Source organism: Hippocampus zosterae, chromosome 13 (genome assembly GCF_025434085.1).
Source record: "Hippocampus zosterae strain Florida chromosome 13, ASM2543408v3, whole genome shotgun sequence".
Lineage (NCBI taxonomy): Eukaryota > Metazoa > Chordata > Actinopteri > Syngnathiformes > Syngnathidae > Hippocampus > Hippocampus zosterae.
In genome coordinates this window covers 21688871-21714471 of record NC_067463.1, presented here as the reverse complement: position 1 = coordinate 21714471, position 25601 = coordinate 21688871, and the positions used below count along the sequence as shown (strand labels likewise).

The 25601-nt window shown below is 43.5% G+C and overlaps 2 protein-coding genes across 5 annotated transcripts; both read right to left on the bottom strand.

Moving 5' to 3' along the window:
- On the bottom strand, positions 1 to 6402 carry mnd1 (meiotic nuclear divisions 1 homolog (S. cerevisiae)). 2 transcript variants are annotated; one of them, XM_052085250.1, is made up of 8 exons: positions 6161 to 6402; positions 5730 to 5795; positions 5571 to 5628; positions 4710 to 4858; positions 4299 to 4373; positions 4097 to 4211; positions 1404 to 1448; positions 1 to 335 (listed from the first exon to the last, which is right to left on the bottom strand). In XM_052085250.1, exons 1-8 carry the CDS (start codon positions 6161 to 6163, stop codon positions 229 to 231), a joined length of 618 nt encoding a protein of 205 aa, XP_051941210.1. In that variant the 5' UTR covers positions 6164 to 6402; the 3' UTR covers positions 1 to 228. The 2 variants fall into 2 exon arrangements, with proteins under 2 accessions (XP_051941210.1, XP_051941209.1); XM_052085249.1 differs by lacking the exons at positions 5571 to 5628; positions 5730 to 5795 and having other exon boundaries at positions 6161 to 6397.
- A 928-nt stretch (positions 6403 to 7330) lies between these two features.
- trim2a (tripartite motif containing 2a) lies at positions 7331 to 24891 on the bottom strand. 3 transcript variants are annotated; one of them, XM_052083407.1, is made up of 14 exons: positions 24597 to 24890; positions 23844 to 23917; positions 16983 to 17173; positions 15771 to 16029; positions 15546 to 15697; positions 14600 to 14780; positions 12699 to 13046; positions 11818 to 12196; positions 11388 to 11488; positions 11013 to 11180; positions 9601 to 9775; positions 9288 to 9358; positions 9077 to 9217; positions 7331 to 8208 (listed from the first exon to the last, which is right to left on the bottom strand). In XM_052083407.1, exons 3-14 carry the CDS (start codon positions 17114 to 17116, stop codon positions 8056 to 8058), a joined length of 2262 nt encoding a protein of 753 aa, XP_051939367.1. In that variant the 5' UTR covers positions 17117 to 17173; positions 23844 to 23917; positions 24597 to 24890; the 3' UTR covers positions 7331 to 8055. The 3 variants fall into 3 exon arrangements, 2 of the variants coding, with proteins under 2 accessions (XP_051939367.1, XP_051939368.1); XM_052083408.1 differs by having other exon boundaries at positions 9607 to 9775; positions 24597 to 24889; XR_007965903.1 differs by lacking the exon at positions 9601 to 9775 and having other exon boundaries at positions 7984 to 8208; positions 24597 to 24891.
- Between the last annotated feature and the right edge of the window lie 710 nt (positions 24892 to 25601).

Sequence of the window (25601 nt, the reverse complement as noted above, 5' to 3'; positions counted from 1 at the left end):
TTGTCAAGTGGCAACGAATGGAAGCCTGCGATAACAATCGAAAAAGGAAAATTCAACGACGACGACGGATCTCCTTGGCAACAGGTGCAAAACAGTTTTTGTCGCCTAACCCGCTAATGGACGCTCTTTGTACCGTCTCCGGTTGCGCGAACGAGTCAAACATGAGCCGATGAGATCCGTCTGGTCAACACAAGACGCGCGTCCTTCAACCGGAGAATCCGAGAGTGGTCAGTCGAGGTAGTCAAAGTCCTCGGGGATCCCGAAGGCTTTGTTGATGCGGCTGTCATCGAACGCAAACTTTTTCTTGGTCCACGACTTGATGGCAAAAACATTGTCTGGAAAGACAAACAAAAAAAACAGAAAAAGTCATTTTTGAATGTGGGTGGTGTGACGGGTACGCCTAGTCGGGGGGCAGAGGGGTTGATCGCGTTCTTGGAATTGGTAAGCCATGATTCTGTCGGGGGGGGGGGGGGGGGGCAGGAAGAAAGCGCAAAGGTTTTTCCGCCCGGGTCTGATTGCGCTTCTTTCAGTTTCAGCTGATTCAGCAACCCGTTTAGGTATTAGGCGTCCTCCAAATCCCGTTTCTATGGCGACCCGTTTAAGCGGTCTACCACTGATGGAGTCCCGTTTACTTTCTGTTTCATCGTACTCAGCAGCGTGTTTGGACAACAAACGTTTTCGGGGTCTGGATAACATCCCTACCGCAACTAGTTTACTTTATCTTGCAGCTTCCACAGCAACCCTTTTAGGCAGCAAACGTATTGGCCATGATTGCAATTGTACCCTCCACTGGTGGAATCTTGTTTGCTTTCTGTTTCAGCTTCTACAGCAACCCATTTAAGCGGCAAACTAGTCGAGCCAAAGGGTAAATGCGTGCCCGCCACCAGCGGAATTCTGTTTACTTTCTGTTCCATCTACTCTAGCGACCCGTTTCGGCGGCTAATTCGTAGCGGGGCCTTGGATATACTGTATTGTAATTGTGCGCTTTGTTTTCCGTTTTTCCTTTCTGTTTATTTCGGCACCTTGGAAATGAATGTATGTGCCAGAAATGGAAGAAAATTATTCCATTTTCATAAAGCCATTATTTAAAAGATCAGCTGTATTTTCCCCCCATTTTTTTTTAAATTCGTCTTCTTGTTTGAATATGCGCGTATCATTCAATTCAATGGCAAACCGACCCCACTTTCTTCACCTTTCACTTCCTGTTTTGCTTTTGGTTCACTTCCAGCTCGGTCAAACAGACCGAGAGGCGTTTTGACCGTCACCACGGTTACACTTGGGGAGTCAATAATAGGACAGAGAGAGAGAAAACGAGAGCGTCTTCACGCGTCGCTCGTTTCACGAGCCGCACTCGTGCTCCTTTGAAATTAATTGCAAGCAGGGTGTGCTGGAAAGTGACTCACCTGTCCACCTCGAAACGGCTTCTTTGGCCACCATGTTTGATTTTCCTGCAAAGCGAGAAAAGGCAAACTGGTTTGTGGATGACTTTACGGTAATGACAGAGCGAGTTGGCAGTCCCCAAGGCAGAAAAAAGTCCTAATGAGTTTACATTGTGAAACCAGATTCATATTACGAAGGGATGTCCCGATCACGCTTTTCTGGCACTTGACTCCCGATTGTTTTTGGTTTCAAGTATCTGTATCCACTACAACGGTAATGCATTAAGAAAAAAAAAAAGGGTGTGTCTGATATTTTTCAAATGAATATCGAAATTTACATCCATGTGTAAGATAAGATAAGATATATGTTACGTATATTCACATTATATGGAAAATTCCATCAAATCAGTGCCAAATGCTATTTGTAATACTCTAAAAATGAACGGAAAGTTCAATATTTTATTCCCCTCTTTTTTTTTTTTTTTTAAAGAAACCAATGTGCATGAGTTAGCACGTGGGCTTCACAGTGCAGAGGTACCGGGTTCGATTCCAGCTCCGGCCTCCCTGTGTGGAGTTTGCATGTTCTCCCCGGGCCTGCGTGGGTTTTCTCCGGGTGCTCCGGTTTCCTCCCACATTCCAAAAATATGCATGGCAGGCTGATTGGACGCTCTAAATTGTCCCTAGGTGTGAGTGTGAGTGCGAATGGTTGTTCGTTTCTGTGTGCCCTGCGATTGGCTGGCAACCGATTCAGGGTGTCCCCCGCCTACTGCCCGGAGACAGCTGGGATAGGCTCCAGCACCCCCCGCGACCCTAGTGAGGATCAAGCGGTTAGGAAGATGAATGAATGAATGAATGAACAATGTGCATGACACGCTTTATAAAAAATGCATTCTCTGTTTGATACATTTGATTGATCTCCAATAGCAGTGAGAAAATTTGGATCATATAAGCCTTCCAGTAACGCGAGGTGAACACGGTGTTCTCTCACATCTGTCGGCGTCACGCTGCGCAACTGATGCCTAACTTACAGGTTACGTGAGTTTACGAGACATGAAAATGACTCGCCTTCAAATAGATGCCTACTCAATTGAGGAAAAAAAAGACACATCCCGCTAATTGATGCTCCCCGTCGGTGAAATTAAAAAAAAAAAAAAAAGATGTAGGCAGATGCCGTGCCTTGATTAGTCGTGGGGTGTGTCAAACAACAAATAAAATAAACGCCCGTCTCGAGATGGACGGCCAAGCAGGAAGAAAATGCTCTGCTCGTGTAATTATCTTATTTCCTCAAATGTTAGCCAAGCCTTAAATGGATGCCATGTCCTTTAGAATGTGTGTGTGTGTCATCCACTTATAAAAAAAAAAAAACAAATAAACACCTCCCTCAAATAGACGCCTGCATCAGGAAAAACACAGGCAGTTAACATAATGATCTCGCTTCACTGACAGACAGGATCCTATTTTTCTTCTATAATCGTCCTTCAACAATAAATGCCATTAGTCGCTGGGTGAGCCGATTATCTACTAAAAATAAACACCTCCTTTTCAATGAAACCCCATCAGGGAAAGGATGAGTTCAATAGCGTCTTTCGTCAAATTATTGACCATCCCAAGACGAAATGCTGTGCCCTGATTTGTCGTCGGGTGTGCTACCCACTTACGATAAGCACATGCCATCTTCAAAGAGATGCCCCATCGGTTCATGACCGCATTTCCTTTGGATGGCGACCATGGCGTGCATAAATAAATGCTATACCCCGATTAGCCACTGGGTGGTGAGTCATTTATTCATTTATGAGAAATCAAGGGCTCAGGAAGAAAATCCAAACCATGGTGAATAGAATCTCTGTGAATAGAGCCTCCCACATTTCCTCAAATGGTGACCCTCTTAACAGAGACCCGATTCGGTTCTATTAGTGTGTACCATTCATTTAAGGAAAAATAAACGGCTCTCTCAAATAGATGCCCCGTCACGGAAAATAGGGGAAGTGACTGTCATGACATTCATTCATTCATTCATTCATCTTCCGTACCGCTTGATCCTCACTAGGGTCGCGGGGGGTGCTGGAGCCCATCCCAGCCGTCTCCGGGCAGTAGGCGGGGGACACCCTGAATCGGTTGCCAGCCAATCGCAGGGCACACAGAAACAAACAACCATTCGCACTCACACTCACACCTAGGGACAATTTGGAGTGTTCAATCAGCCTGCCAAGCATGTTTTTGGAATGTGGGAGGAAACCGGAGTACCCGGAGAAAACCCACGCAGGCCCGGGGAGAACATGCAAACTCCACACAGGGAGGCCGGAGCTGGAATCGAACCCGGTACCTCTGCACTGTGAAGCCGACGTGCTAACCACTGGACTACCGGGCCGCCACTGTCATGACATCAGTTTGTTAATAATTGTTGCTGATATTTTACTGATTTTTTCTGAGTTTAATGTCCGAAAACATATTAATCTGATGATTAATTAAAAAAAATATATATAACAAATAATTTTTTTTGTCATGCTTACAACAATAAAGGTATGTTGTAAGCAAAGGTTGGAAGGTTTATTTTACTTTTCTTTCTTTCTTTTCATCATCATTTCATCATTCTTGAGCTACATTGCAATGTGTTAATGCGTAAAAAAAAAAAAAGGAATAAATTGCCAGATTTTTGCTTATTCTAAAATAGCCAGTACTGGCCAATTAAATTGGCCAAGCTAGTCACTAGTACTCACTCATCTGTTCAACAACTTGTGGGTCGCAATCCTTGTACTTGTCCAACTCGGTCTGCAGCTGAGCTCGCTCGTCTTTCAGAGCCTGAAGCTCCTTCAACATGGCGCTCCTCTCTTTCTACACATGCACAGTTGCACACACGCACGGTCAATCTACTTGTGAGCACATTTAACATTTGATCTGCTCGCAAACGTGTATTCTTACTGTATCCTGACGTCCTTCTTTGGCTTTTCCAATCGCGTCCTGCAGAGAAATTTGGCGCTGCTTTGCCTCTGACACCTTTGAATATAAACAGTCTTGCATTACAGTTAGATTGCAATTCGGGGAAAAAAAGCAGCAACCCATTCAGGGAGTAAACTAGATCAATATGGGCCTGCATTCAACTGCACCTTCCATTAGCAGAATCCTAGGCCACAACTGATTAATCGATTGGACGATAATAAAATCTACAAATAATAATTGCCATTTTTTTTCTTTTTTGTAAAAAAAAAAAAGTATTCTAAAATTGGCACGTGTTCTGCTTGTAATTCATCCTCCTTGTCGTTAACATCAAGGGCCCGAAAGAGAGAAGTTATCAAATTCAGAATGTATTTTTTTTTTTCCATGTGCGCTCACTTGTTTGTTCAGCTCCTCCAGTTTGAGCTCGCGAGTGTGCAGAGCTTTGCTGGGGAAAGCCCAGTAGTAGTTGGATGTGCCCAGACGCTCACAGTCCACCATGTTGTCATCCACCAGGCTCTGCAGCACCTCCTTCACCGTCATGGTCGCTGAAAAGGCGTCACAGACACGACATCACACGACATGGCGCCCTTTTCCATCCCCCCGGCTGTTACGGTGGTACTTGGAGAGCTCAGTATTTCATTTGATAAAATGTGCCGAATCATTGATTTCCTTCATCAGTTTTACTAAAACAACAATGAACTTATTCCAGAAGAACAAAGCCAATCCGATTTCGATGATCTCCATTTCTGTAATTTTCTATGAGAAAATTGGATTGGCTCGCATTTGACTGCCGACGGAATGTTTTTTTTCTTTTCCTTTTTTTTTTTTTTTAATGTGTGTGCCTCTCTAATGTCAACAAAGCAAAAACATCTGCCGCCTGTCAGGCATTTGGGGAGAATGTAACCAAGCCAGAATGACATCTGAAATGTGACACTTCTTTAAAAAAAAAAGTGTTCAGAGCAACACCAGCAGTAGGACATTGGGAAAACATTGAAGGATCTGCAGGAAACGCCCCTCTTCCCCTCCTCTCCCCGTCGTCAATAAGTAACGACTTCATGCCCGAGTAAGGGGCTCAAAAACATGTGCTTTTAATCAGGGCCCAGCCCGGCCAACTACATTGTTATTGTTGAAGCAAATGCACTTTTATACAACACAGAGCTGTCGTTTCTCTGCATGGTGTAGCACTGCTACATATCAATGTAGTTAACGTGGTCATTTTTAAATGCTTTTTATGATTGTGGATTATAATTTACTTACTTATTCCCTTTGTTTTAGGGGCAATCTTCTCGATGTCTTTCAGCTGAAATACATCCTTCTACAACAGCAATAGAAATAAGTATTTTATTGTGTATTAGAAAAAGACGGCAACCATTATTTTTGTGAAGATTTGTGTATATGTCATCAACTATTACTCACTGTTTCAAAGAAAATCTCCATCATCCGACTTCTCTTCTCCTCCAAACTTAGTCCTTTCTTTTTGGACTGAAATAGCAGTGATAATTAAAATACCAAAATATATATATTTTTTTAAAACACAATAATTTTTCACATTTCATTATATTGAATCTAGTAAAGACGTAAAATGAAATTCAGTGTTGAGACGACGCTGATTTGCGACAGGTGGCATCCATTTACGCTAACTACCAACTCCCAATTCAGCGACCATTTTCTCAGAAAAGTTGACATTATCGCTATTTTTTAATACAAACACAAATTAAATGACTTCAACAATTCGGTACTGTCATTCAAGTAAAAACGGAGGTATTTTGAGTAAATGAAATCCGTAAGACGTCACTTCAAGCTCAATACTCGTCTAAACCGTACTAGAAACACCAAAAATACCATACCATTTTGATGATTAGGTCGCCTAGAATAGTACACTATCGTTAATGCCACAATGTCGTTAAAACGTTTTTGTCTTATACTTGTTTTAGCTCCAAATGAAAATCGAGTGCTGTGGCGCTTCTGAATTTCCCGCGGAGGTCCCCTCAATGGACCGCACTGTGTCGCATTCAAGTGTATCCCGGAAACCATAGCTACTACTGTTAGATTATGAGACCAAGCTAACCCAGTCACGTGTTTTTGTTATGAAATATGTGTCAGAAAGAAATGCGTTTATCTTAATGCTTGTCACTTTTCATCAGTCATGTTGACAAAGGATAACAGCACTGCATGTTTATCTGATCAAAATCTAGGAAGACAACTCTTTGTTGTTCTTCAAAATCCGGCAAAACTGTTTATTGTTTAAGTGTTATGGATCCGATGATCATCAAAGCACCTTAATTTTAAGAGAGAATTTGAAATATGACGATGATAAAATTGTAATGTAATTGTAAATTCCGAATGTGATTATAACGTTTAGATATCAAAATCGTAACTCAGTTTTTATAAAGTTGTCATGTCATAAAATGATGAATTTGTAATGATATGAGAAAATAATTAATCTAATTACTGAGGATAAAATCATAATTTACGGTAAAAAGTCAGCCAGGTTGTAAATTTGAAAAAAAAAAACCCGTTGCAAATAGGAAAGAAGTCATAAAGAGGAAAAAAAGCACAATACATTTTATAATCAGTGTTATATTATCAAAAAGCAGATCAAATATTTCAAATAGTAATAGTGTGTTTAATGTCAATAGCAAAAATTTTAATTTGTCAAATTAGGATGTTTCTACAGCATGTAATCATCATGAGAGAAAGACATCAGAAACAATGTTTTCTTTTCTGTCCAGTGGGCACTTTAATTCCATTCGACATCAAGTGAAAGATAAACAAGAAAATGGAAAACATAATTTAATAAGAATGGGTAGAAAAAAAAATATCCTCTTCAAAAACATTGCAGCCTGTAGTCTCTGTACGGTTAAACTATTTATTTGCTACAATATACTTTATTAGTACGTAATTCGAGTCAAATATTTTTTTTTGTTCAAAGGTGTAAGGCGTCACAACACAGCAGATTGCACTTAGTGACTCAGTAAAGCAACCGAGGGCTATTCGGGCCATGATGAAAAGGGGAGAAAAAAAATGTACAATAAGAATAAAGTTGTAGTTTGACAAGAGGGGGGTGGGGGGGGGAGTCAAAATATTCACAAGAGTAAATTAGTAAATTACAAGGAAAATGGCATGAGAATAAAGAAAGAAAAAAAATGATTTACGTAAGAAAAATCACAATTTCCGAGGAAAATTGAGGAGTAAAAATGATTAAATGTGACCCGAATAAAGTTGTATGATTTTAAGGATTATTTTATAATTGTTCATTTTTGACAATAAAAGTTTTAATGTCACGTGACTAAAATCGTAATGTTTCAAGAAAAAGTCCGATTTTTTTCGAGAACAGTCATAATATGAATATAATAATAAAGTCATCTTGAGAGAAAAAAAAAATTGGGATGATTATATATTTTTTTAACCTCTTTTGTATCGTTTTTTTTCTTTGCATTGTAGCAATTTTTTTCCTGGTTTTACCCTTTATTTCCCCCTTTTCATCATAGCATTAATACTCCTTGGTACAATACTTTTTAAGTCATCAGGCAAAATTCTCCAATGGAATGTGTACGTTGGTTTTAAGTGACTCCTAAAAGCACAAAAAACAACAATAAAAAAATACCTCCAAAAAAAAAGAACAGGCAGTCCCAGTGGCACAGGTGACGGTGGACGAGTTCAAATCCGCTCCTTACGTGAGTGCACACACACTACTGTGCGCGTGTGTGTCATAGTTTATTGTGGGGAGCGCATGTGGGTGCTACTGCAAGTAGCGATAGACTTTGAAGCAGTGGTTTCCCGAGTCGGCCACCACCACGTGTCCATCCGAAGTGAGCGCCAGACCCTGAGGGCCGTACAGCGGGTCGGCCGACGTGTTGACGTAGGACAGGAAGGAACCGCTGCCGTCGAACACCTGACACGAATATCGTCTTAAGTAAGGAGAAAAACAGTTTTTTTTCTATCTGCTGGCTCCATTGGGACACTGTTCCGCTTATCCTCGATTAGCGACGGTCGATACCACAATTTTTTCAGACCGATACCAGTTTGACAATGCGCACTTGGGTACTCCCCAAGAGAGTTTCAGATTGGCACAGTACAGCACCAACTGCTTGCGAGGGGGACTTACTCATTTGATTTAATTTTTTAGTTCGGGGATTTAAGTATTGTAGTGGTTAGCACGTCGGCTTCACAGTGCAGAGGTACCGGGTTCAATTTCAGCTCCATCCTCCCTGTGTGGAGTTTGCATGTTCTCCCCGGGCCTGCGTGGGTTTTCTCCGGGTACTCCAGTTTCCTCCCACATTCGAAAAATATGCATGGCAGGCTCATTGAACACTCCAAATTGTCCCTAGGTGTGAGTGTGGGCGCGAATGGTTGTTTGTCTCTGTGAGCCCTGCGATTGGCTGGCAACCGATTCAGGGTGTCCCCTGCCTACTACCCGAAGACAGCTGGGATAGGCTCCGGCAACCCCCGCGATCCCTTGGGAGGATAAAGCGGTTCGGAAAATGAATGAGTGCAGTATCGGTGGCTGGTATCGGCAGCCCTATCCGATACGTTGCAAATATGTGCTGATATCGAACACCAAATCGGTGGACTGTTACACAGTACCTGTATTTCATTTGTGGATGTTTTTTAAAGTCATATATTTGGTGAATATTTACCCAATACTTACCGTGAAGCTTAATTTTCCACACAAATTAATAAAAACTAGCAAACCTGCTCAAAAACAACCACTCCAAACAAAATAAAAAGTAACTAAAACGAAGCCCCCGTCGAGCACTGACCTGGATCCTGCTGTTGCCCCAGTCCGCCACGATGATGTTCCCGTTGACGTCCACGGCCACCCCTGTGGGGGCGTTGAACTGACCGTTGCCTTCGCCGTTGGAGCCGAACTTTAACAGGAACTCCCCCTCCGTGTTGAACACCTGCGACACATTTTCCCGCCATTCGTTCCGAAGCGATCCCAAATGGGTGCGCTGGTCAAACACGCCTTACCTTGACTGAGTGGTTGTGGAAATCCGTGATGATGATTTCATTGTTGTTGTTGACGGCAGCAAAGTGAGGCCCTGAATGGCAGGGAAAAAAAAAATCGAAACAAGTTGAATAAAAACAGTTTAAAAGCCATCTCAGTGGACAGACTTGCACATTAGTCCATTTAAGACATGACATTTTATTTGGCATTTGGTTTAAAAAATAATAATAAAATAAAAACATGCACATGAGATTTTGTATCAAAACTCTAAACTGTTTCGAAGGGTAAGAAATTGTCTTAGATGTTGACGAGAAGGTGCGCGTGCGGTCTGTTTGCCGTCACCTGCAAACTGCCTATCGCCGTTGCCGCGGTTACCAAACTTGGTGACCATCTTGCCGTTGAGCTGGAAAATGAAGACGCAGCAGGCCTTGTTGTCCACCACAATCACGTGACCGTTCCTGTCCACCGACACGCCCTTGGGACCCATCAGCTTGCCCGTGCCGATCTTGTTCTATACCCCCACACCCCCCCAAAAAATAAAAAAAAATAAAAATTGAGACTCCAGACTATTCGTGGGAGGTCGGGGCCGAGTCCTTTCACAAATGGCTAAAATCCATGAGTAATTCGCCCACTCTAAAAAGGCTTTCAAGTGCCTCTTGATCCTACAAGCAAGGCAAAGCTCAGTTTTTGTCCAAATGAAAACTCACAACGAGATAGCATCCATTTTGTTGAATTGAAGAACCTAAATTCCCATCAACGTAGATACTACCTTGACACCAAGATGGAGGCAAAGTACTATTTTGGCCCAAATTAAAAGATCCATTATTCACTTTAACAGAGTTCCTTGACAACAAGAAGTCACAAGGTGGCAGCAAAGCAATACTGTTGTCAAACTGAAGCTCCTCAACTCATTTCAACATCGTTTTTGCCTTAGTGAGACTCCCCATTCCACCTCAACATCGTTCCCGGGCACCACATTGGCACCAAAGCACTACTGTTGTTGAAATGAAGCTCCTCAAGTGATCTCAATACAGTTGCTTGGCACCAAGATGCAAGAAAATCGCGGCATAGTAATGCTTTAAATCAGGCATATCCAAACTACGGCCGGGGGGCCAAATCCGGCCCGCGGTGGAATTTCATCCGGCCCTCGGCCCCTGTCATAAAATCAGTGCCGTCTGGCCCGCAGGTTGGGCACAATGGAACACGTGTTGCATTGACTGAGGTCTCGTAGACTGGTGAGTGATGTTTCATAGAGTACTGCTTCCCTCTAGTGGCTAAATGAGTAATAGCATTCACTAAATGAGTAATTTAGACACTAGGGGGCATCACTCACGAGTTAACAAGACATCACTCCGTGTTTATATTGACTGATATGTCATATTTCAAATGATCCTTGCAGTTGTGGATATGTGTATTGCTTGTTCATTTCCCTGTTGTTCGAGTCAAAGGTTTTGTGACTCTTGAAAAGTCATGGTGATACATTTTATGTTTCAAATCAATCAATTTGCACTCAGGAGACTTCGGCCCCCCGACATTTTACCACATAAAATCTGGCCCCCTTGGCAAAAAGTTTGGACACCCCTGCTTTAAATGCTTTGGCCTTGAACACAAAAATTTATCGGTGAGTTTTTCAACGAATAATGGGGGATAAATGAAAACAAAAATAAACTTCAAACATCAAACCAGTGATATTACAAATACCTGTAACATTTTTTTTCCACGAGCAGGTCAAACGTTGCCCGGCTTACCTTAAACTTTCCGTCGCTGGAGAAGATGCTGACCCACTTGTTGTCATAGTCGGCGATGATGATGTCGCCGCTGGGGTGAACGGCCACACCCGTGGGCCGCTGCAGCTGACCGGGGGTCCTGCCCCGCACCCCGAAGCGACTCCGGAACAGGCCCTCGTTGGAGAAAATCTGTCGGGGGGGGGGCAGACAATCTTTAGCTCTTTTCAGTTGTACCTCATTAAAATGACTGGAAAATCATGTAGTATTCAGGGAACAAGATATTAACAGAGACAAAACTGTAATTTCTGTGGAAAAAAATTCAGCTACAGCTGTAGTATGTCGTGATAAAAACATGACTGCTTACGACAAAAAAAAAAAACGTTGTAGCTTTTGTACCTGCACGCACTGGTTGTTGCTGTCTGCAATGAGCACTTTTCCCACCGATGTGGAAACGCCCTGCAAATTGGTGAACACGCCTTTGTTTCGCCCTTTGGTGCCTGCGCATTGGGAAAGGAGAAACCCGCAAGTTTGACTCGTCTACACGAAACTGTCAGAAAGTTTTATTTGTTCAAAACAAACATTTAAAAAAATGCGTGCCACATTCAATATGTCTTCCATAAGACACTTATGGTAAAAAAAAAAAAAAGGCCTAACAATTTTTGTTACACAAAACAAACAAACATCGCACCTGAAAAATATCATTTTGAGTGAGTTGACTTTTGTGAGAAAAAAAAAATGCACAAAATGAGTCCTTGCATTGAATGTTGATTGGCCGTTCAGCCGTTTTGTGCCGTCCTTGGATGTTTACAAAAATGAAAGCGCGTACCGATTCTGAAGATGAGGTCGTCCTCGATGGGGTTCTCTTTCCTGCGCCCGGTGCTGTACATGCTGGCGGGCCTCTTGATGGCCCTCTGCTTGACGTGCCCGCTGCCGCTCGGCGACTTGAGCCTCTTCTTGACGTCGTCGGACGCCGCCGAAGGGTCCGCCGACTTGCTGGCCTTGGTCCTGAAAGGGCTGCCTTTGATATGCTCCTCGTACAGGCGCAGGGACAATGTGAAGGTGCCCTCTTTTGGAGCAGTGAACAGATACTCGTAGGTGCCGTTCTTGTTGTCCAGGATCTCGCCGTCGCCCTTGCTGCCGTCGGCCGCCGAGATCTCCGCCGTCAGGACGGCGTTGCCCATCTTGCAAAGCCCGCCGTCTTTGTCCTGAGGAAAAGACAAAGGCGGCTTGATTTGTAGAGCTCGTTTGAGACACAAGGAAAATTCATCGTGCTTTACAGAAGCAAAGAAACACCATCTAGGAATTCCTCACGTTTCTTCTTATTACCTTTTATTATTATGAAATACTGATGGGGTGGAGAAAAAAAAACAAGGGCAAGATTTGGAATCGACTCAAAAATAATAACATATACATATTTTTTAAATTACAAAAAAAAAGAAGCATTGAAAAAAGTTTACTTTAGTCATGGTGGCACTTTTTTTGTTTCTGCCGGACTGTGTTATACTGCCCTCCAGTGGCCAAGGAGAGAATAGCACAATTATTTGAATCGAAGCGTTAAATCATGATGCACAAAATCGGTTTGGGTTTTCTTACTATAAAATGCCTCACAACATACTGTATATGTGTCTTTAAATAATTTCAATGGGGAAAGATGAGACAAACTTGTGTGGCAACACAGTACATCGTGAATCGCTGCGCGGCGTTAACCTTGGTGGTTACGGTGATGGAGGTGGGCACCCCCGCCACGCAGTGCCGCAAGCCCTCGCCAGTGGCCACCGTCTCAGACGCCACAGCGTTGGTGGTCACCACGCTGCCCAGGTTGTGGATGGACTTCTTCACGCCCTCCGTCTCCAAGCGGCAGTCCAACTGGTCGTTCTCGCCGGGCCGCAAGGGGAGCTCTTGCGCCGCCAGCTCCGCCAGGCGCTCGCTCATCTGCTTTTTGACCAGCAGCACCTCGGCCTCGCCGCCGTGGCTCAGGGCCTGCTCGGTGAAGTCACAGCTGCTGCGGATGCCGTCCTGTCCCTGCAGCAGGTTGTCCAGCTGAGCCTGCAGCACCTGCACACAAACAACCGGCAGTAGGTCGGCAGGGTTACGCGGTGCTAACAGATGGGGTGTTTGTAAACATCACAGTTTTTTGTAGACCTAAAATACAATAATGAGTCTTCAATTAATGACTCCTGATTCTGCGAACCTAACGTATGTGTTTTCGGAAACCTCAGAGATAATTTAGCCTACAGCAAAACAAACACGCATTTATAGTCAACGACAATCAAGCGAACCAGACCGACTTGATTTTAGTAAACATCAAAGGCAATTTCGCGTCACCAACAAGCTGAACATGCTGTCCCAGTTTTTGAAAATATCAAACAACAATAAGAGTCTGCAGTGACCCTAATGTAAAAAGAAATGACAATTCATAGTCTTCAGCAAACCTAACATGCGCTTTTATCAGACACGTTATTGTCCTCTATAAACCGAGTGCACCGTATGTTTTAGGAACCATCAAAGCAAATGCTGTCGTCAATAAGGCCGCCATACAAATTTGGGGTGTTTTCATTGACGCTGAAAACGATTAAGAGTGCACATTTCAGTGAACACAAAGACAATTTAGGCTCCAAGTAACGCAAAGTGTGTTTTGAGACAACCAGCAGGGGGCACTATTGTTCTATAGTTGTGTATTAATTACGTCAGCAAGCCGGGCCGGGACACAAACAAAAAAACTCTTTTATTAGAGGCCGGACCTGCTATTAAGTTCTTTTGAAAACACAAATACGCAGTCTGCAAGTGGCTATCTAAGACAGCAAAAAGAAAAATCTGAATCCCGTAGACACCGTCCTGTTGTTTTACCAAATACCAAAGCGAACTCACGTGAATCAGCCTGTCACACTCTTCTTCTGGTTCACCGCCTGAGGCCATTGCGCATTTTCCCTCACGCTCCAAAAGTCCATTCGCACGGCACGGTCTTTGAACCCTCCCCAAAGACACCGCGGTACCCCTTGAAGGACTTGGATGCCGTGTGACACACCCTGCGAGTGCACCCTGTACACTGGCTCCATCTATCTACAAGCTGACGGAACGCGAGCTCGCTCCACCCACCAAGCCTGGCCCCACTCCCAACCTCCTCAATCTGGGAGGAGAGTCAATGGTGAGTCATCAGCATGTGATTCAACTCCAGAGGACGGCAAGCCAAGCAAATGATTGGTTTTGGGGATGGGGAGTGGGCGAGCTCGCCGAGAGGGTGGGGTGGGGGGGGTGACAATCTGCAGGCCTCTTCTCTCAATGTATGATTAGCATTAGCACTCCAGTGAATTTTCAGGGATAACTCACAAGTAAGTGTCTTGTCGTTTACAAAAAGACTTATCTTGGGTTTTTAACGAGGACTCAAAATTGTCTTTGATGTTTCCAAAAACAAACATTAAGTCGGATTCATTGACGACTCAATTGTCAATGATGTTTACGAAAACTCCTTGATGATTGCTAAAAACCTGCTTCATGGAGGACTCTAACTGCTACGCCCCCCCCCCCTCCAAAAAAAAAAGTGTATTTGGTTAGTCGAAGGCAAACTAGTCTTTGACCTTTACACAAAGACTATTTTGAGGTGAGCTCACCTTCTGCTTGAGGCCAAAGTTGACTTCTAACTCCATGAGCAGGACACTCTTGCGTACGTTGAGCGTCTTCTGCAGTTCGTCGAAGGCGGCGTGGATGTCCTTCTCGATGGCGCTCTTTCGACCGGTCAGGCGTTGCAGGACCTCCGAAAGCATCAGTAGGGCGCCGTCGATCTCCGGCAACCTGACAAAAATAAAATAAAAAATAAAAAACTTTTTTTTTTCCCGAGGACAGAAACTGGGAGTGCAGTGATTCACAAAGATGGGATCAACTGCTTCCACGCTGTATTTCCAGTAGACTTCAACGTATCACGTTGTGCCCGAGTCTTTAATAACGAACACAAAATAACCCGACAGGGAGAATAACAAAAAGCGCTGGTCAAAATAGGGACCAGGGATTAAATAAAAGGACAACAGAAAACGCTTGCGGAAAAAGATGGCAAGGAGGGTCAGATTAGAATAATGAATATAAGTTTCACTCGCAAGAGGAAACAACGACGCGTAAATACAGCACAAGGCTAAGAGGCAATGAATAAATGCAAGTAGGAATTGGGCGAGAGAAATTTTGGCACGGCGTGGAATTCTCCGGCAGTGAGTAGACTGCCAGAGCGTCCAAATAAAGGCTGCGCAATTACTCCCCCTAATGGGTGACAGGTGTGTAAACGGCGGGCAGAAAGCCCGCCCTCTGCTGGCAACCACGGGACGTGACACAACGGGATTGATCCTTTTTGACATTTTTTTTTCTGAACTCCCGAGGTATCCCTATCTTTTATTTCCTCTGGTCCCCGTTTAGCGAAGTACACAACGCATCACCCACCGGACTGACTCATTACAAGTTTGAGGGTACCTGTGATGCTGATTGGAGGACACAAGTCGGTTGATCACGAGTTGTTTTTAGAAAATGTCCAACAAGGCCCCGGAATTCTTTTGACAAAAATCTCAGGCGTACCTCCTCTTGACGACGTCCATCTGCTCCTGTAACGAAGCCTTGTGTTGCTCCACGACGTCTTTCAGCGGCACGGTGGCGTGTTCTCTGTGTTCGCCGCTCGTGCACTCTCGACACATGGCCGTCTCGCACGGCGGACAGTAGAACTCCATCACCTGAGAACGCAAGGAAATCACATCTCATCATGTTGTTAGAATGCGTCGTCGTTGAGCAAGGCTTGCTTTTTACGTTGCCTCCGTGGTTAGGGCAGGAGAGCAGGCGCCCCGACGCCACGGTGGCCATGTCGTTGAGGACGGCCGCCGCCTCGCGCCCGCCGGCGCCCGCCCGGCGATGATGGCCCGGCGAGCGCTGCAGGACGTCCATTAGGTTGGTGATGAAGAAATTGTTCTGCAGCGCCACCACCCCCTTCTCGGGCAGGATGGACGTCTGGCGGCACACGGGGCACGACAGCGTCAGGCTGTGGGCCGGGATGTAGTTTTGCAGGCACCTGCGAGGGGGCAGGGGGGGAGGGGGGGGGAGACACAAAGTAAATGAACCCATATACAGTAAATCAGCATGTATTGTATTGTATTGTATTGTATTGTATTTTCATCAGAATCAAAGACAATTTGGAGTCTTCAATAAACCGAAAATGCATTTTTTATCAACGGGATAAGTCTTCAATGGTGCTTTTTTTATATATATATATAAATAAAATATATAATAATAGAAATATTATATAATATTTCTATTATATATTATATCTATATTCTATTATATTTCTATTTTTTACATTTCACCAGAATGATTCCTCCTTGATTCGATTTAATTGTATCAATTTATTTAACGGCAGATTTGGCAATTTACATGACATTTCATTTTAATATTGAACACAATATTCTCTGTCAAATTTACAGTATATTTCTTACGATATTTCTCCACTTAAAGTTGAATGGAAAAAGTCTACACACCCGTGCAAATGCCAGGCTTTTGTGTGTTACAGAGATATAAGAACGAGAGATAGCATTTCACACATCCTCCACCCCCTCAACCACACACCATGAACGCAACATGCGTGACTTCTGCTCGAAAGCAAAAATACGTCAAAAAACACTTTAGTTGGGGTTCATCGGAGACGTGTGAACTGGTGGCAGGTGTGCGCCGATGAGTTTGAAAGTGTGCGGATAATTCTGAGCGCGGCTTCATAACAGTCATGACAGGGTGTGCACACTTACGCAACCATATTATCTCACTTCATTTTAGATTAATTTTTTTTAAATGGAGTTGTACAGGGCTTAGGTTATATTGGTTAGGTTATATATATGTGTATATATTAGGTTATAAGATCTAAAATCGCAAGTATCAATGCTAACCGTTAGCATCCTACTGTCCTTTTCCATTAAGCTAGGAAAAGTATTGTTCAGGGCAAAGCTGTTTGGTTATCAAATCAAAACAACTCACCTTTCACAGAAAGTGTGCAGGCAAGGCAGCACTTTGGGGTTGTGATATCGCTCCAGACAGATGCTGCAGATCAAGAACTGCTTGTCGATCTGGCGCACCACCGGGCTGGGAATGCTGACGGCGTCAGCGGCCATCCTAAACGCGGGACTCGGTAGAGTCCGCCGCGGATCTGCCTCTTATTTGTCTGAGCCCTGCTAGACAGACAAACAGCATTCATGATGACTTGCTTCAAGCCGTGAGTAGATTATTTTTTGGGGAGGGGGGGGGGGTGCGCCTTCTGTCATTATCCCGTCACAGACAGGAAAGGACTCGGGACAAAAGTGTCAAGCAACACATGCGGTTTCACTCGTTTTTACTCAGTGATGAGATTAATTAGATTCAACACTCCCATACAGTGATGTTGGCGCAGGAAGACTCCTGGTGATATTGTAGAATCGCCATTTTGAAACTTTTTTAGCCATGCAACCCTTTGAGCATCCTGACAAACTTTGTTCACTCCTATCCCTAGCGCAACACCCTACAAACCATCATTCCAACCCACCCCCCCAAAAAGAAACAACAAAAAACTTGGAGTTCCAATATGTTGATTTTGGGTTGAAAACAGTCGTTTTCAAACTTTTCAATCCCTGGCACGTGCGCACCTCCTTCAACACCCCAACAGAGTTGGAGCATTCCGAACTGTGCCCCCAACCCCCCTCCCAAAGATTTTATTTTCACTTGAAGTGTTTCACAAAATTTGATGCACCCCATCAACACCCTGACAGAATTGGCTCAGCCTATTCCTCGCACCAGCCCACCCCCCTAACCCAACACCTAAAAATCAAAACAAACCAAATTTAGCACGTAGCTCTGATAATTTTACCTTGTAAAACTTTTTTCAGCTCCACATGCCCTTCAACACACAGGCAAAGCATCTACATTGAGCTTAGGTTGCAGGAAAGCGTTTTAGAAAACGTGTTAAGCTACGCACCCCCTTCAAAACTAAGACAAAATTAGGTGCACCCCGTCACAGGGATGGGACAAAAAAAATACAAACTTGAAAGCATGCAGCTTTTTGTTCATTTCATGTTGGTGAACAATCTTTTCCTTAAGCAGCACACACCCTTCGATACCCCCAATAGATTTGGTGCATGCGTACAACTGGATGGCAACCCCCTCCGACCCCCGACGAGGTAGCGCACCACTAACCCCTACCAAGCAACTTGCCAATAAAAACAGACACAAACCTCATTTAGCGTCGAGCTCCGTTGCTTTTATCTCATACAACACATTCCCAAATGTTCCAAGCCGCACATCACCTTCAACGCCCAGTCCAAGTGGACACGCCCACTTCCTTGGGAGCAGCTGCCATCCTGCTGCGAGTTGCTCTTAAGAAGCACTCTCGACGGGGCTGATACATAATAAATGAGAAAAGCAGAAAGCGGGACAATCTGTGCCGGCTCCAAAAATAAACGCCTTACCCAGAATGCACCAGTAGCAGCCAGCTTGACTCTCAGAGCGTCCTTTTATTCACAAAGTGACTTTTGTTAGCAGACAGACCATGGAAAGTGCGTCAGGGCCACAACAGGCTGGAAAAAAAAAAAAAAAAAAAAGCCGCGGGGGCTTAACTGCACTGTATGTTTTCATCGTCCTTTATTATCTTGCATTTGTTTTCCTCAGTGTACTTTGACCACTAAGTGTTATTGCGGTCTGGTTTGAATTAGCGCTACAATGAGGTCATGCGATGTGTTCACTGCCAATTGTCAGATTCGAACGCCATGAGGACAATCTCTGCCACGGCACCACTACTCCAATGAAAAATACTGCAAAAAAACATAAAGTAACTACATCTCAACAACAAAATGCAATTAAAAACTCTTCGGGGGAAAATATCAAATGATTATAACCCTGGCGAGAACTAATTGTAATCCCTCTTCAGGTAGTCAAGGATGGGCACGCTTTCAATTGCTTTATTGAATTAACGGTAGGAAAATAAACGCATAATAATCACGCTAAAGGTTAGCGACAAGCACAAGCTATCTTGAGCAAACGCCGCAAACTCTGCACTGTCTTTCACTGGCTCCCACGTCACTCACCAGACCGGGCACGGACTTTTAAAGCCACCGAAATACAACGTCACAGATACTACAGTGAAGAAAGAACATAGGGATGGCAACCCCAATGTGGACAAAACTAGCACCTGCCCCTCACATGCATATTTTGGCTTGGTATTTGATATATGATGAGGTGTCCAAACTATGGCTCTAGGGCCATTGTGGCCCACCATAAATGTTTCAGCGGCCCGTAGCATACACAAAAAAAAATGACATTTGACACAGCTGGGCTGGTGAAACAAAAACAAGAGTGGAAGTAGGCAAAATGAGAAAATAGAAACCACAGCTACTAATAAATTGGTTTATGTCCGGGAGAGCTTTTGTGGATATGCAAAGACATATCCAAATTTAATAATCACGCTAAAGGTTAGCGACAAGCACAAGCTATCTTGAGCAAACGCCGCAAACTCTGCACCGTCTTTCACTGGCTCCCACGTCACTCACCAGACCGGGCACGGACTTTTAAAGCCACCGAAATACAACGTCACAGATACTACAGTGAAGAACATAGGGATGGCAACTCCAATGTGGACAAAACTAACACCTGCCCCTCACATGCATATTTTGGCTTGGTATTTGATATATGATGAGGTGTCCAAACTATGGCTCTAGGGCCATTGTGGCCCACCATAAATGTTTCAGCGGCCCATAGCATACACAAAAAAAAAAAGACATTTGACACAGCTGGGCTGGTTAAACAAAAACAAGAGTGCAAGTAGGCAGAACAGCTACTAATAAATTGGTTTATGTCCTGGAGAGCTTTTGTGGATATGCAAAGACATATCCAAATTTATGGTCGAGATTCTGCAACAGAATCTCCCGGAATCTCTCTCCTGAATATGTATTTACTACTTTTAAAGCATGACCACTTTTACACATCTGGTACCCGAAAGCCGACTCTTCCGGAAACAACCGTACATTTTGGCAGATGAGCTACCTACTTGAAAACAAGGATGAAAAAGCCATGTTCCGTTAGCCGGGCTTGCGAAATACAAACACAACTGCACAGCCGCCTCAGCGGACACACACACACACACACACACATGCACACACTCTGCTCTTATGTAATCCTGTCGGGCGGCCAGTCCCTCTTCCAGGCTGGCAAATAACAAAATGGGAACGTCTGCAACAAAGTGGATGGCAACCGGGATGTAGCAAGGAATCAAAACAGAAGGTGTCAACATTGTCATCATCATCATCATCATCATGTGACTCACTTGTAAATACTTGGGAATAGCCTCTTCCTCTTCCCGCCCCCCCGTCACATCCCTCTTGTTCTCAAGTAAACGTCGTCTCGCTGCCTTTGAGCCTGTGCAGCACGGATGGATGGAGGGATGGATGGAGGGAGGGAGGCAGGAGGGAGGGGGGGGGGGCTGGAGGGATGACGAATGAGGACCAGGCAGATGGCATTATGGGCGCTCCCGACGGGGGGGAGCCTCGGATGCTGACTCACCCCAAAAAAGGGGGCGGAGCCAGGTTTTATTCATTTGACAATGAGAGCTGTTTATTTATTGAGGAATTTGTTTGGAATTGTTTTTTTTTTTAAAATGTCAGTGCATTTATGTAGTCATGTTTTTGCTTTGAGTTGCTTTTGATTCTGACCATCTTTGGAAAAATGATTTTAATTGAACATTTACTTTCATTTTCATTTTAAAAGGGATGCTTTGTCTATGTATGAAAACATGTATATAAATTATGTTGTATTTGTTTTGAATTCATGTCAGGGCTCTAGACTCCCAACTTTTTTTTCTGTGGTGCACCCACATTTTCCATGGCGTCACATTTCACTCTCTTTTTATAGGCAATATGTAGCATAATCCATCTGGTTTTATCCATCTCAGGGACGGGGGCCATGTTGGTCAATACCGCCCTCTGCTGTCGACTAAAAATGACATCATGGTGTTTAAAGGCTGACGTAACGAGCAATCACAGTGCACCTGGGTTGGGCAATGCGAGCCCGAAGGCATTTTGATGTCAATTTCAGTCAACAGCAGAGGGCAGTATTGGCCATAATGGCAGCCCCCTAAAACGAATGAAAATGAATCGGTGGAACATTTTCAAGTTTCAATGCACCGACGCAATATGAATTGCTTACAGGTTAAAATCGACTCTTCAATTCATTCCGGAGGGCTGCTCCCTTGCCTCGGGAGGTGCTCCTGTTCGGGTTAGCGACGCGCTTTCTTCAATGTGCCCAAATGGGCAATGCATCTCAATTGCAATCTAATCTTGGACCCGCACCGTGTGCAGGATGACGTGAGATTACGGCGACGGGCCGGGGCCACTTCCTGGGTGTCGAATGTGTCACGCGAGGAGGTCAACATGCATGTCAAGCTCGCGTTTCTGGCCACGCCAGATAAGGCGACAAACCGTCTGCGGCCGCGTCTTCGTGTCTGTGTTGTTTTGTTGCGGCAAACAGCCAACAGCCGATTGAGCAGACATGTTGTTTTCTTCTAAGCGGCGCAGCTCGCGCTAATTTATTGCTAATGTTGATTGCCATGCGTGTTTTTGGAAACCATAATACCCGGAGAAAACCCACAGAGGCACGGGGGAACATGCAAACTCCACACAAGAAGGCCGGAGCCAGAATTTACGCCCCCCACCCCCACCACCACACACACACAGACACACACATTGTCATCACATTTGTATAGATATAGATATATAGATGTTTTAATATATTTATTGACCCCTCCCCCAAAACGTTTACAGTGAAACAAATACTCCTTGGGACACTTCATTAGGTACACCATTGCAGTCCAATAGCACGTAAAGAAATATTTCCATATTCATGTACTGAAATATTTTCGATGCACCGACACAAATGAATTCTTTCGGCATCCTTTTATTATTATTAACATCATTTATGATGTTTCCAAATAGATTTAAGGAACAAATCATTTTTTTTCCACAGAACATGCTAGCTGGGTAGTGTGCTCTTGGGGGTAACAAAGGTTTCACCATGGCAACACTCCATCAATGCAGCATCCCATAAAAGACTCTTTTCATTAAAAAAAAAAAAAAAAGTGAGAAGAGCCGGAAAAGTTATTTGCATGTCTGTTCTATTAATGATTTGGTACAATGGAATGAGAGCTTTTATTGTCGGTGGGCATCGAGGTGGTTGGAAGGGGCTGTGAGGGGGGGCCTGTAGTTTTAAAGAGGAACTGTTTAGCATGCAAGACACACAACCACGGGACCGCCGCATGAATTGTTTTCATTTTGTGTACATGTTTCAACTTTGGTAGCAATCGGACAAAATTTACAGGGGTAGTTTATCAATGAAGAATTCCCGGAGAAGAAAAACCCTAAAAAAAACTTCACACCAAAACTTCACATGTCTTTTCAGGCATGGTGTTTTGAGTTTGGTTTTTTTTTTTGGGTGGTGAGGAGGGGGAGTACTAGGGCCACAAAACATACACGTGGCTAGCACTTTTCATGCGCCTAAAGGAAAATGTCTTGAGGGAGGAATTTTAAAACAATTCTGGAGGGCACTGCTGAGCCAACATGGACATTTCAAACAGCGATAGCAAATTTTTGCGTTTCTGATATCAAGCATGGCTTTGTGTGGGTCTCCCAATGATCGACCTTTCTACTCAATTTCATTTTGCTCGGTAAAACTGTCTTTGGGGGCTTGATAAGGGTTTTTAAAAATTGGAGGGTGTTTCTGCCCCAAAATGGCTTCTTCAAACCAAAGTGGTAGACTTCTTGCCTGTTTTCAGGCAAGGATTCTTGAGACTTTTTGTGGGGCTACTGTTGCTGAGTGACACTGTCTTTGATGGTTGAATTATTCGGAAAATTCTGGAGTGGTGTCGCGAGCCCAAATGTAAACTTAAAAGCAGAACGGCAGACTTACAGTGTAAATTCAGGTATGGCTTCTTCAAACTTTTTGGTGGCTCTACTCATGATAAACACACCCAACAAACCTCATGTTGCTAAATGTAATTGTATTCAGGTGCTGCTCCATTTTTTTTAAGTGTGTGAAAACTCTCAAAAAGGCAACTTGGCATAGCCATACTATAAGAACTTGTCTTACCTCATGCCTTTTTCTGTTTTGTGCCTCTTAAAAATCCACACTCATTCCCACTTGGGTCCTCACGTTCATGTCATCTGCATTCAAAACAGAAGCAACCAGAGAACTCAACCAAACTCTGCACCAAAATTAACAAATAGGCATTAAGACAGACTAAAAACATTCAATACAATGACCCCGTTTCACTGCTTGCGTTGTGATGTCAGCACAGCTCACCCATTGCGTCACTCCGATGTCATTTCCAAAACATTGCAGAAAAAAAACATGGTTAACGCAGATAACGTACGGTATGCGGTAGTAGCCAAAGTAGTAATGCATTGGAGGTGGTATGTCAGGGAAAGTCAGCATGGCATGTAAGTGAGTGAGCGAGTAGTCTTGAGTTGTGACACTGAGCTGCGGGATAAAGAAGGATTGAGACGAGCATAATCCCTCGCAAATGACCGCTAAAACAAACGCAGACAGGCACAAAGGTGGACACGCCAACAAATCGCCTCCTCTTTGACATCTCGTTGAAACATGCTCATCAACATACTGCTGGTATTCAGCGTACGAGTAAATTCTACTCAAGTATCACCAGATAGGACCACGCACATGCTAACAATGTTATTTTAAATATGGACAAAATACCCAAATAGGAGTAAAATGTGTGCTCTTAATGTATTTCATTTGTTGATCACATTTTTTTCAGTTCATAACTAAAAGAGCCAAATAAAAATAAAATAAAATATGAGGCCTACTCACATTGTAGTTTGGGGCAGGATGAGAGAGACCCAAAGGTGGCACCCCCCCTGAGCAACAACAGGAGCCACCAGCTCCTTGAAACATTGCACACATCACTCTACAAACAACTACATTCTACACACAGTCCATCTAATACTGAATACACGCCTACCGTGGAATAGTTTATGAGAAGGTGAGGATGCAAAACTCTCTGTAGCCCTCTTGTGGCAAAGAAGTACATTTGACAGCATGCAGTGACGTTTGAACAAAAATGAGACGTGTCACCTGACGAGTAGAGAAATGAAGTGTTTCCTAGTTGTTGTTGTGCCCCGTGAAAGGTGTCGGCAGGGGTGTAAGCTGGGATGCAATCAGAAATAAAGTCTGACTCATTTGTCTCCAACATTGGTGCCTTGAAATATTCCCAGAATGCCTGAAACTGTCCCCTCATACGCCCCCCTCACCCCCGCCACACACAAATAAATAAATACACATTTGCAACTGTATTTTAATGTGGAAAACAACAAACAAAACAAAACTACATAATATTGTACTTTACATTTATTTTTTAAGTGATTTTGTTTTGGATAAACAGTCAAAGTTAATACTGTGACTTCTGGTGTTCTCACCTTGCCCACCTGGGGGCAGTATACGACAGACAGACTGATACAGTGTTCATTGAGGCGTGATTTTGAATTCCACTTAAGTTGATTTGGATTCATGATTTTTTGAGATGTCTCAACTTCAGTGTATTTTATTCAGTGCTGTCGGTCTTACCCAGAGCTTCATGACGTCAGCTTCAGTGTGTCGCGTGTTTTCGTTAACGTGGGCGGCAGAAGAGCGCCCCGGGCGGGCTATCCGAGCGAAACCCGGGGCTGGTTCTCTTTTTTTTCCCCTCCAGGTGCGCACTCGGAAGTAACATAGAAATACATTTAGTTGTCATATATTCACACAATTAGTTTTAGAAAACATACAAACAGAAAATATAACAATACTGTACTCATCCTTGGTGCTTCGTCAAATTTATGTAGTTCAAGTTCAATTTTCTTCTTCTGGTCGTTGAAATTAAATGTACTAACTATACAGTACTTGGTTGGGGTGTTGTCGGCATGCGTGCACCACACCGCCTCTAGCAGGCCAAAGAGCGCATAGCAAGTAGAGCAAATTAAACCAAGTCACACAAAATGCCATTCAAATGTGTTCAAAACATTTTTTGCAGCAGTAAGGGGAATTTGTGTTGATAATACGTCAATAAAACTGTTGTGTAAAATGGGAGTAGTTTTTAAAAATTGATAATACGTCAATAAAACTGTTGTGTAGAATGGTTGTATTTTCTTTAAATTAAACTGAAATATTTAGGTAAAATTTTGCTAATTTGGAGGGGATAAAATTCAAAGTTTCAATCAATATTACAGAGGAAGGAAATCATAATCTGACAAGAATAAAGCCCAAATGTTTTGATGTTTTAAACATTCTGCACTGATACAATGTGTTAATTTATACAAGAACAACTATTTTAAGTCCTACTGTTATTTACTGAGGACAGTCATAATATTCCAACAAAAGAAAATCAGAATTTTATGAGGGGGAATAAAATGCACATATTCCCAAGAATAAAAATTTATTGTGAGGGCGATTTTATTTTTCCGAGGAAAAAGTCTTAATCTTAGGTGTGTAAAAATAGTCCAAGTATTACCACGGGGTTAAAACGTTTATCTTGGATATCATGAAGATAGTGCCGGCGGTTGTCCCTAAGTGACCACCACCAAACCAGCTGTCATG

Bases quoted from the DNA above. Each gene is read 5' to 3' on its own strand.
- mnd1 (XM_052085249.1), bottom strand. From the start codon at position 6,347: ATGGTTTCCGGGATACACTTGAATGCGACACAGTGCGGTCCATTGAGG. The intron at 4,859-6,160 runs GTATGGTATTTT...ACGCCTTTTCAG, and splicing joins GCGACCTAATCATCAAAATG to CGACCATGACGGTGAAGGAG. The intron at 4,374-4,709 runs GTGAGCGCACAT...TTATATTCAAAG, and splicing joins TGGAGGAGCTGAACAAACAA to GTGTCAGAGGCAAAGCAGCG.
- trim2a (XM_052083407.1), bottom strand. From the start codon at position 17,116: ATGGCCGCTGACGCCGTCAGCATTCCCAGCCCGGTGGTGCGCCAGATC. The intron at 16,030-16,982 runs GTGAGTTGTTTT...GCCCCCTCGCAG, and splicing joins CTGCACACTTTCTGTGAAAG to GTGCCTGCAAAACTACATCC. The intron at 14,781-15,545 runs GTACGCCTGAGA...TATTTTTGTCAG, and splicing joins ATGGACGTCGTCAAGAGGAG to GTTGCCGGAGATCGACGGCG.